At 34.7% G+C, this 12,125-nt stretch overlaps 1 protein-coding gene across 1 annotated transcript in view; it reads right to left on the reverse strand.

Annotated features, from left to right (window-relative positions):
• ATG3 (autophagy related 3) overlaps positions 1–12,125 on the reverse strand; it is a 26,793-nt gene continuing 14,668 nt past the window's right edge. Inside the window, exons 6-12 of the mRNA XM_049628180.1 lie at positions 10,644–10,693; positions 8,301–8,382; positions 5,093–5,127; positions 4,687–4,842; positions 3,565–3,692; positions 1,835–1,903; positions 1–271 (exon numbers count right to left, since the gene is read on the reverse strand). Coding sequence (XP_049484137.1) covers positions 190–271; positions 1,835–1,903; positions 3,565–3,692; positions 4,687–4,842; positions 5,093–5,127; positions 8,301–8,382; positions 10,644–10,693 — 602 coding nt within the window. The 3' untranslated portion in view covers positions 1–189. The remainder of the gene's footprint in view (positions 272–1,834; positions 1,904–3,564; positions 3,693–4,686; positions 4,843–5,092; positions 5,128–8,300; positions 8,383–10,643; positions 10,694–12,125) is intronic.

Consider the following 12,125-nt stretch of genomic DNA (forward strand, 5'->3'; position numbering starts at 1 on the left):
GTCTCTTTACACTCATTTTTATTAAACAAATAAGGCTGGTAGTGGAACTTTTTTTATTTAATGCATAAACATATAAGTCCCTTTATTAGAGAAATTGTACATATTGGTGTATATGGTCAATGTCACATCTATGGGTTAATTCTTTAAAAATCAGAACCAGTAATTAGGATAAATTCTATGCTCTCTTCGTTACATTGTGAAGTGTCTTGTGTAGTCATATTCTATTGTTGGAATGACAGCTTGTACGAACTTCAAGAAAATTAGAAGATACCTAAAGGTCTTTAGCTAAGGAAAATTGTTTGGTAAATAGTACTAGGATTTAAGCTAACATTGTAATTATCCTTATTAAACAATTTCTCAGAAAAAATACATAAGACAAAATCTTAAGTATATTAAAAAATAATTCATGGAAGTTTGTGTCTATTCAACATGAGGTTCTCTGTAACTTGAAGACTGCTTGATCTACTCCCATTTAGTATTAAAATGTGAAACTTCCTAATAAGTATGAGTTTGCATGAGCCCATTTTTTTTTTTTATATAAAAGTGAGAACAAGGTTGTTCATGTTTAAATGAGTGGGAAATGGTTCCTTTACTGCCTATTAGTTTGTTAGAAAATAACATAGGGTAAAAAATATAAAAGCACTGAAGCAAAAGAGAAAAAAATAATTAAGTGGAAACCCTCCATAAGGATTGATTGTAGTTAGTGTATGTACTTGCCATACAATCTGCTACACTAGACTGTGTTTAATAAAATCCTGAATTTTTTTTCTATGTTCCACTGCACCTGAAAATATTAAGACCTTAATTTTTATTGGGGGAACTGATGACTCAATTATTAAACACAGAGTCTTACAAGTCGCTACCCAGTCTCCAACACAGAGATGAATGCTCAAGTTATGTGCAATAGGGTTTCAGGAATCAGACTGGCTTGGTCCGAGGGTTCCAGGTTTGTTTCAGTGTCAAATAAGCCCAGTGTTCTTCTGAGGGACACACTTTATTAGCAATTTTTAGGTCCTTTACAGTTCTAAGACAGGGGTGACCCCTCACAGTCTACATCTAACACTGAGTGGCAAGAACCAAGTGTTATATCAATCTAGCACCAAACTTATGTAAACTATTTGGCATCTACATTATTGACTTTGGCTGCTTTTGCCAAATCCATGCTATGGGTACATGTATTTCAGGATCCAGCAGTTTAGTTTATTCTTGTCAACCCCAGAAGTAGGAAAACCATAGTAAGATATAAGAAGGGTGCTCTTAAAATAAAAAAGATACTATATTTTAAGAATATATGAAATATACTTCGTGTGCTTTACTTTTTATTAACCTATTAAGCTGAATTCTGTTTCAGAGACCTCAGAATGACACAACCTAACTTTACTTTTACCTGATGGGAAGCACATTTTTTAATAATAGTTAAACTGGAAATATACTTAGGGAAAAGATACTCATGTGTTATCCTCTAAATTAGTAGGTTACTCTTCTTTTTGCCCGTTTTTTTCCATTAAGAGCAATGGTTCTATATTGACATACTCTTAGCCATTGCCTCTTCCACAAACAAAAGCAACTAGCAAGCTGCTACCTAGACAAACACACTGACCGAGGTTCTGTCATAAGGCAGGGCTGATGGGAGCACAAAGGAACATGTGCTCATCATCTGGACAAAGCATAACTATCACAATATGGCATTTTCTAAATAAAGACTCCCATTAAGACTTCCAGATATGAGGGGCTAAAACAGTTATAGGTACTGTGTCATTATACTACATGTCCCAAAGAGGAAAACAATCCTAGGAGCCAATGTGCCACTAATGACATACACAGGTAAGGATACATATGAACACCAAGTTCTCCCCCTCCTTCTGCAACAGTCTCAATGATTTTCTTCATCACCTCAGCATGCCTAAAAGCAAAAGAATAAATAAATCTTATCAGCATAGATTAGATCAAAATAGGAAAAGCAAGGAATCTACCTTATTAGTGTCAGTGAATTAATTTTAACGTAATAGTTATATTATAAAATATTCTCCTTCCTCTTCCCAAACAAATCAGATTGTTGAGTCATGTAGAATATTTTACTGGAGCTCAGGCTAAATTTTAAAAGCTATGGTAGTCACAAACACAATGGCACTAGTTAGCTATCCTACAATGCGGGCTGAAGGAGTTTGGGGGATAGTGCAGCAGAAAACTAGAGAAAAGGGAAACCATGCCAGGGTATAATTGCAGAGCAAGGGCTGTGTGCTCTAAGAAACAAGAATTATACCAGGCAAATTCAAAAAACCTACATGGTAACAGCTAATCAAAAAAAAAAAAAAAAAAAAAAAAAACAAAGACATATTTACAATGCTGGGATTTCAGCTGCTCAAATATTTAGCTGAGAATAAGCCCCTGCTCACTCTCTCTCAAAATAAAAATAAAATACAGTTTAAAAAAAAAAAAAAAAAATAAAGGATTCTCAGAGTCCTGAGAATCCAAAAACATAATCTGAGGTGGCCCATGGCCAGGCCTAAAATGTACTTGAAATCTTACCTTATAGGCCCCCAACTTTTTGCTACTTACATTACATTGTATAATACAGCCATTTATTAAAACGTTTAACATTAATTACCAGTTAAATTACTTATCTCTTTTCCCTAACACAGCTAAGAAAGAGACATGCCTCAGTTTGATAAGCACCATCCTAAAACCTCAAACCATCAGAGAAGGCAACAAAATAAAATGAAAACCTTTCAGATAATTCAAAACTAAAACTAATGACTCTTGAATTACTTTTCAGTTAGCAATATTAACAACTCTTGACATAAATAAACTGGAAAAATGAACTAGGCTTTCTATTGGATAAAGTATGAGGACAAAGAGGTTGCAAAAAATAAGAAGAAAATACTAAGAATTTTTAAAAACTAGAATGTTGCATCTAATTAGTCAATGGAATACCAAAGTTTTCATCCAAAAAATATTGTTACCAGAATTTCTCAGTGATTTGTAAGAGTTACCCATTAGAAATAACAGAGTAAATTGTGCATATAGAGCCCGCTTCACTTACTTGGCCCTAAGAAAACACAATGATGCAAAGAAAATCCCAAACAGTAGGGCTGAATATCTCTTAACTGGAGACTAAAGGAAAATAGAAACTCTGAATACATCTTCCTTCACTAACCAATAAAAGGAGATAAATAAAAAACACAAGGATAACTTTATACTCCACATTCATAGCAAGATTTGTCACAATAGGGCAAACCATGTCTAAATGATGAGTACTTTTTAATCTAAAAAGCATCTCCTAAACTATTCTTGGAGCTGAAAACAGTAAAACCACAAAGATCTATACTACACTATAGCTAAACACACAAAGAGAATAAAAAATAGTCTTATTAATTAAACTTAAAATAAATTGGTCTTTTTCCTTTGTTCTTACATATTTAAGCACAAGAACCTTTCTAAAAAAGACAAAAGAGAATTTTACTTGCTTATTAAACTTTTCTGTTAGGACACTTTGTTTACAGACTCTCAAGTAATAAATCCTTATGGACACACAACACAATACACACACACACACACACACACCTGCACGGGTGAACTGAACACATAGGAGGAGGTGGGAGATGAGGGTGATTTTCAATGGTCACTGTTTTCTTCACATGATCTTGACTGATGTCTTCATACATGTGTTCAACTGTTAAAGGCTGCCTTTGCTGAAATGATAAAAAATGTTTTGAAATCACTGTTTAAAATCTTTCAAGCCTGGGGCACCTGGGTGGCTCAGTCAATTGAGCATCCAACTTTGGCTCAGGTCATGATCTTGCGTGGTTCAGAAGTTCAAGCCCCACATTGGGCTGGCGGCTGTCAGCACAGAGCCTGTTTCAGATCCTCTTTCCACCCCCTGCTTGCGCTCTCTCTCAAAAAACAAAAACAAAAACAAACAAAGAAAAAACACTTAAAAAATTTCAGGCCTAAACTTCAATGTTTAAAATAGATATATCCCTCCCTCCCATATCACCTGCAATACACTATTACAGACTATTTAGAATCACCAGACTCTTTGGGGAAGAAATTACAATTTATTTATACTAGGGAAAGGAGGAAGGAGTCTGTACACCAAGGTTATATAACTTCAGCTGCAGTAAAGATTCCACAAAAAAGTAAGTTCATAGCTGTCGAAACAATTTTATAACTTTTTAATTCATCTTTGGGGCCTATTTTGTTTTACTTTTTTATTTTCCCATTTATAGTCATAAGAATGACATACATGTTAAAACAAGTTGATTTTATTTCAGTTATCCCTTAATTCAATTACGTAAACAAGTTAAAAAAAAAAAAAGGTTTTCCGTCTTAAGGAAAAAAAACACACGCAACATGATCATTTTGTAAATGTCTTATGTACGCAACAAATGTAATACCCCCAAAATTTAATACAAGAAACTAAGTTCAATTTCTCTTACATTATGAATGAATAACCTCAAGAACAAAGCAATAAATATGTAGCAGATTATTTCTGTTTAATTCTTAGTAGTGTTATTGTCACACTGAATAATTCATAGTTTCTTTAAAATAAGAATCAAGTTCAGTATTAATCATGAAATTATAAAACAAATGATTTCTAAAATTTAAAAGGTCACAGTATATACACATGGACCTAATGACAAAGGAAGTAAATCCAAAAATTATAAATATATTTTCTGTTTGTACCTCATCATAGCCGAACAACCATAGCCGTGGTGTCTGGTAATATTTATCATAAGTGATATAAAGGTCGTAAGTTCGCGTTTGCAAAATAGCATCTTCACCTCCAGCATCAGTTTTAGCTTTACAAGCTTCTACCATTTTCCTTGTGTCTAGGGTAGCCTAGCAATAATGGAGAAAAATTTATAGCCATTAAAATTAGTATGAATGTAACAATTTATAAAAGGTAATTTTCCCACCTTGTATTTTTTTCCAAAAACAAATAGAACTTAAAAGTCAAAGCTAAAATGTTATACGCTATAACCAATGTAAACATATAAATAAAAGTTTACTGGAAAGATCAAGATACTATTAGAAATATTAATCAGCAAGTTTATTCAGTAAAAGTTAACTAAAAACTCAATTTACAAACCTCATCTGTTTCCAACAATCCACTCTCTTCATATTCTGTTATAAAAAGCAACAAAAGATTAATCAAGTACAAGATTTCTTAAACCAAATAACATATATTACTTCAGAGTATCATTCAAAACCTGGGTTTTTGCTTTTGTTATTACTTTATTTACTTATTTATTGACTTTTTTATTTTGAGAGACACAGAGACAGCATGAGCAGGAGACAGGCTCTGCACTGTCAGCACAGAGCCTGACACAGGGCTTAAACTCACGAAACCATGAGATCGAGACCTGAGCCGAAACCAAGAGTCGAACACTTAACCGACTGAGCCACCCAGGCACCCCTGCTTTTGTTTTTAACTGAAGATACTGAATAGGTATGAGTGGGCTAATTCCACACTTCCAAAGCAGCACTATACCTGACAAAGCCAGAGAACATCAGCATGGCAAGGCTTGGTCCACACTACTGTCTATTAGCAATACCAAATGGCATGATACTGTAGAACCCTCAGTGACTCCACTGTATAACATAAGGCTGTTTATATAATTGCATAAAGTGTGCTTATTAAAATCATCAGTGACTTCCTCTTTGCTGAATCCAGGGGTAAATTCCCAGGTTTCATCTTAACTGACCTTCTAAGACCATCTGGATGATTTATTCCCACCTTCCTGAACACTTTCCTTGGCTTTGCCTCTCATCTCAGTGGCTTCTCCTTTACTAACTTCTATGCTTGGTTCTTCTTCATCTCAACTTTATTTCCTTTTTTTCTTTCTTTTCTTTTAAAAAAACTCTATAGTAACCAAGGGCTCAGTTTTTGGACTTTGTCTTTTCTCTATCTACCCTTACTCCCTTGATGATTTCATCCAGTCTGAATGGCTTTAAATGCTACTGATCCCCAAATTTACCCCTGCTCACAATATCTAACTCTTTACTTATGGCTCCAATGGAATGACTAATGTACATGGCAAACAGCACACATCTAAAACTGAACTCCTAAACTCCCCCTCCAAAGCTATTTGGTCCTACAATTTTCCTCATCTCAGTTCAAGACACCTTGCCAGACACTCACACCAAAAATCTTTGGCTTCTCTGTCTCTCCCGTGCCGCTTCCCACTCAGCAGCAAATCCCTTCGACCCTACCCTCAAAATATGTCCAGAAGTCTATTTCTCATCACTGTCAGTGTTGCCACTCGAGCCCAAGCTCTTATCATTTCTTGCCTAGATTATCCAAACAGTATCCTGTTGTCCCTAATCCCCTTCAGCCTGTTCTCAATACAACAATTACAGTGATTCTGTTAAAATAGTAAATCTTATTCTAAGTTGCTCTTCTAGTTACAAAAACCTTCCAATGGCTTCTCATCTCACTGAGTTAAAGCCAGGGCCCTACATGATCTGGTCCCAAGGTTACCTCATTGACTCCATGCCTTACTTCTCTGCCCTCGCTCATCTCTGGACACAGGATTTTTTTTTTTTAAAGTAAGTTCTATACCCAATGTGGGGCTTGAACTTATGACCTCGAGATCAAGAGTCACATGCCCTACCGACCGAGCCAGCTAGGTGCCCCTGCTCACAGTATTTTATATAAGCCACACAAGCTCCTTCCTCAGGGCCTCAGATATCCAAATAGCTTGCTCACTCACCTCCTGCCAGGCTTTTACTTAAAATTCATGTTCTCAATGAATTTCTTGATCAACCTATTTTAAATAGTACTCATCCCTCCCCAAGACTCTCTGTCCCCTCCCCCTCCTTTATTTTGCTAATACTTATAACCACCTAATAAAGTATATTGCTTATCTATTGTTTTTTTTTTGTCTCCCATAACTAGAATATAAGCTCCGTAAGATGTCTACTGCTTTATCTCTAGCACCAAGAACAGTGCCTGCTACATAGATACTATATTGCCCAATAAATATTTGCTGACTAATGAAAACTGCCTGTTATATTAATTATTATATTACCTCCTATACCATCAACACAGTTTTTTAAGCAAAATTCCACACACAGCAATTTTTTCTTCAGCTCTATCCAAGGGAAATGTCACAAACACACTAAAAGGCTGTCGGTCAGATATTTAAGGCAGTCCCACAACTTGTACTCTAAAAACAGTGCTTTCTTCACTGTATTCTTCCTACCCTCTACCCCAGCCTGGATAACTGTACACCATTCAGACAGATGGAATGCACAAAAGTATTTGTGCAAGAAGGTGGTTCTGACAATTATGAGATATCCAGGTACAAAGGAAACTACACAAGTACCTCTGAAGTTCAGGAGATCTGGACTGGAGGTTTAGATACAGAAGTCGATCACTGGGATGGTTGGTATGTGAGGCTGCTGTGAGCAATTCTGGTTACAAGTAACTCATACAGATTTCTTCCAAGAATGGGTGTTTGCCACAAGAATAAGGACAAAACTCTCACTAGAATTCAGTAACAGATATACAGCTAGGTTTCATGAAGACTCAAAAGTAATTTAGAAAACAAAACAGAAAAGTACTTTGAGTCAAGACTATGCTGGCAATTCAGCTACGCGTCATCTCCTCATGAGCAAACGCCACTTGCTATTAACAGCGCCTCGACTCTCCTTGGCACCATCTTCCACTTCTGCGTGCTACAGAACATTTCTATCTCACCATAAATTCTATGTATTTGGTCAAAAGAAGAAAAGTAAATGCATAATACAAGAGCACACTTTGCTCTGAAATAGTTTTCAAGAATTAGCTTTTAAGCAGGCACCTGGGTGGCTTAGTGGGTTAAGTGTCCAGCTCTTGATTTTGGCTCAGGTCATGATCTCTTGGTCTGTGAGTTTGACCCCTGCATCCAGCTCTGCGCTGACAGCATGGAGCCTGCTTGGGATTCTCTGTCTCCCTCTCTCTCTGCCCCTCCCCTGTTCAAGCATGTGCCCACATGTGTAGGCTCTCTCTCTCTCTCTCTCAGAAATAAACATTAAAGAAAAAAAAAAAAGAATTAGAGCTGTCCCCAGTGTTAAAGATTTATGACTAAGATGTATCCCACTAGAAATAATGCTATCAAGGCTATGCCTTAGGTAAAGTAGAAGAGTCCAAGATAAGGTAAGTTCTGCACTACTTAAGTTTAAATAAAAGCCTCTGTAGGCTGTTAAATGTTAAAATCTAGAACACAATGGAGTAGAATTCTTGTCCGCCTCAACTACAAATACTCCAAAATCCATATTCTAGTGTGATTAAAGCAAATCTAGAACACAAATACCTTCCATATCTGCAGCTTCTCCTTCATCTTCCTCTTCTTCCTCCTCACATATTGCTGAGCAATCTTGAAGTTTTATACTGTCCTTTGAAAATAAGTATATTTAAAGTCACTTAAGTATGTCCATTAGTTCACACACTGAGCACTCATGCATCAGCACAGTGCAAACCACCGTGAAAATGAGAGTGGTAAAGACAGTTCTTATCCTCAAGAAACTCCTACTCCACTGGAGATGACAAACCCATAAGCCAAATATTAAAAATGATATGCTAAGTGCTGTGACTGAAAAATATAAAAGTATTATAGAAGTACCAAGAATCACCTAAGCTCTCCATTTAAAAATAGTTGTCAGTTGCACTTCCAAAAAACTGTATTTTTATTTAACCAATTCATTAGTATTAGGAAACTGGTTCATAGTTATAACTTACACACATAATTTAAAAGAAAAAAAAGGCATATTTTATAAATCACAATACATTTATAAGTTAAACTTATTAGAAATCAAACATTATGTTCTAATTTGTTAACAATATCTTCAGTTGAATTAAGTAAAATTATCAGACTCTACAGTTACTATAATATGTAAGATTTCAGTTCAATTTTTAACCTATATTTGCACTAGAATAAAAGAATAATGCTAACCAAAGACAAGCCTAATATAGAATTATTTCACAAAATCAATATTCTAAAAAAGTGAAGTCAATGTAGTAAAGTAAAAAAAAAAAAAAAAATCCTGGATATCTAGTTTCACCTAATTCGTAATTTTACTTAGGGAAGATTTTATTTACCACTAGAAGCTTAAATTGTATGTATCATTACTACACTCAAAATGTGAAACCAGAGAAGAAAGATAATATCTGGGTAATTATTAGAAGAGCCAATATCTGACAAAGTGATTGTTAAGAGAAATTTTAATCATGTTGATGTCATGGTGATCATACTTGAAACAGAATACAGTAGAAATCAACAAGAAAGATTAATATTTGGGTCTGGACAACAAATATTCTAAGCATTAAATTATGAAAAATAATATAAATTCTATATTACATAGGAAATGACAGGAAAGATATATTCCAGTTGTCCATTATTCTAAGTATTTACACTTTAGTAGGACATAAGGATGTTAGATGGGATATCAAGTACCATATTAACCACTACTGCATTTATAAACAATTCTTTCAAGAATTATCATCAACCTATCATAAAATGCTACCCCATACTACACTGCCATTTATCATTCCCAAAGGCTGAAGGATACATAATTAATAGCCGGAGTAAACAAGATTTTCTAAAGTAGCCAAAGCCATTTTGGGGTTTTTCAGTCATTCAAACTCTCCAAAAAACAGAATTTCAAAAGGCTGAATTTTCAGGACAATGAACTGAACCTTAATCCCTAGCAAGCATAAAACTGTACATTAAAAAAACAAAACAAAACAAAAAGAAAACTTGTTTTAGTTTCTAACCCTTCCTGTTAAGACTCAGTTATGAATCCCAAAAGATCTAAATGATAAAAACACACAAAAAAGAGTATCTTAAACTTGTAGCAAATGTTGTACCAAGTGTTTCCTAAGGACAAAAGAAATGCAATTATTCTGTCCAAACATTCTGCTCTCTAAGAGATCTGACTATTAACAAAATAATAAAGAAAAGAATAAAGGCATTTTGTATTTTTCATATTATTTCAAATATAAAAATATGAAGACAGCTGCAATCATCCTCTCTTTAGAAATGAAAAGCTTCTATAATAAAGTTAGCTTGAATTAACTGAAAATTTTCAAGCAGAAAAATTCCACCCCGTTACAGATTTTTATCCCCTCTCCCCACAATAAACCATACAATAAAACTCAACTGATTTAGCTCCCACTCAGTCAAAATCCATTCTGGATGATGTTAAAATTTACCTTTAAATTTTCAAAAACAAAAACTTCCACTGAAAACAACAATAAATTAAGAGATTACAGAGGGAATGAGTAAATTACTTAAGACAATGTTTAAACTACAAAATTTGAAATTAGTAGCTACTAATCACTAAGTACATAAACCTCTTCAAAAACTTCTATTCACAGAAAATTTTATACTTAAAAATAAAAACATTTCTTTTAAACTAGCATAGTAGCCTTCCCAATTAGTGAAAATTAGTTGTTTTTACCAGTTACAATCTGAAAAAAAAATTTTATCATACACAGATTTAGGAAGATAAGCACTAAGAAGGACTAGTTTTGATATGGTTGTATAAAAAAGTGAGAGGAGAAAAAAATAACTCGAATTTTAAAAAGCTTGAATAAGAATATATATATGCAAATAATTACAACACTGAATTTAGAAATGTAACTAATTAACCAGTACCTTGCTCTCCAATGTAATCTCCTTAACTGCTTCAGTTATTCCTGCAATACCTGTTTAAAGTTCAAAAAAATACCTGGATTAAAGTGTAAACATCTACCATTTCCCAGATTCAAGCAACATATAAATTAACACTTAAAATTACCTAAATTCTTACAACTCCTCTGAAATAAGGAGGCAATGTTAGCAGTATTTTTACAAATAAACTCTAATAGGAATAAATAATGCCAAAAGCACTTCTCAAATTAAAAAATATACCATTTTTATATTTTACCATGAATTATTCTATCACTCATTTACCATTCCTCATTTACTTTCCCTGTGAGTGTCTTTATCAAATATATATTCATTCTCAGAGTGAACACATTAGAAGACTATAGGATTCATATTCATATTTCATTTAAACCTGCATTAAAATTTTCTCAAGAAGATATTAATGTTATTTGTTTCAGAAATCTAGGAGAGCCAGAAGTAGTAATACCATACCACACTTACATGCACCCTTCTATTTTACTGTTTCCATAGGTTATTTTATCCTTATAAACACTATCCTTTGAGGTAATTAGGTAATCATTTCTCCTTATAAAGAAACGAATGAGACTTGCTGAGTCTCACAGTGAAGAAACTGGGATTCGAATCCATATGTGCTACCTTTTAGTTCAATGCTCTGTCTACTGCACCCCATTAAGCAACTACCTCGCATACTTGTCTCAATGAAGGTGGCACTAAGAAGATGGCAGCACCACAAGTCAGCTAAGTACATTCTCATTTAAAATACATGTCAGTTTATTTAAGTTTATTTATTTATTCATTTAGAGAACAAGCATGGGAGGGGCAGAGACACAGGGAGAGACAGAGAATCCCAAGCAGGCCTCATTTTGTCAGTGTGGAGCCTGATGCAGGGCTCAAACTCACAAATCATGAGATCATGACCTGAACTGAAATCAAGAGTCAGCTGCTTAACCAACTGAGCCACCCAGGCGTCCCCACCACCACTTTTTTAAAAGCTTCTTTATTTATTTTGAGAAAGAGAGACAGAGACAGGGAGGGAACATGAGTGGGGGAGGGGCAGAAAGACAGGGAGAGAGAGAACATGTCAATGTTTCTAATTTGATAGTTTATTTAAAAAAAAATTTTTTTAAACATTTATTCATTTTTTGAGAGACAGAGAGAGAGCACAAGCAGGGGAGGGGCAGAGAGAGGGGGAGACACAATCCGAAGCAGGCTCCAGGCTCTGAGCTGTCAGCACAGAGCCCGATGTGGGGCTTGAACTCATGATACGCAAGATCATGACCTGAGCTGAAGTCGGACACTTAGCCAACTGAGCCACCCAGGTGCCCCCCTAATTTGATAGTTTAAGAAGGATGAGATACACTAGAGAAAAAACTCTACATACAAAATATGCTTTGCTCCCTTTTTAATCTTCTAAAACTTTGATACATCTGTTCAACATGTCCAAAGAATAACTCACTTTTTACTAATAGA

This window comes from Panthera uncia, chromosome C2 (genome assembly GCF_023721935.1).
Source record: "Panthera uncia isolate 11264 chromosome C2, Puncia_PCG_1.0, whole genome shotgun sequence".
NCBI lineage: Eukaryota > Metazoa > Chordata > Mammalia > Carnivora > Felidae > Panthera > Panthera uncia.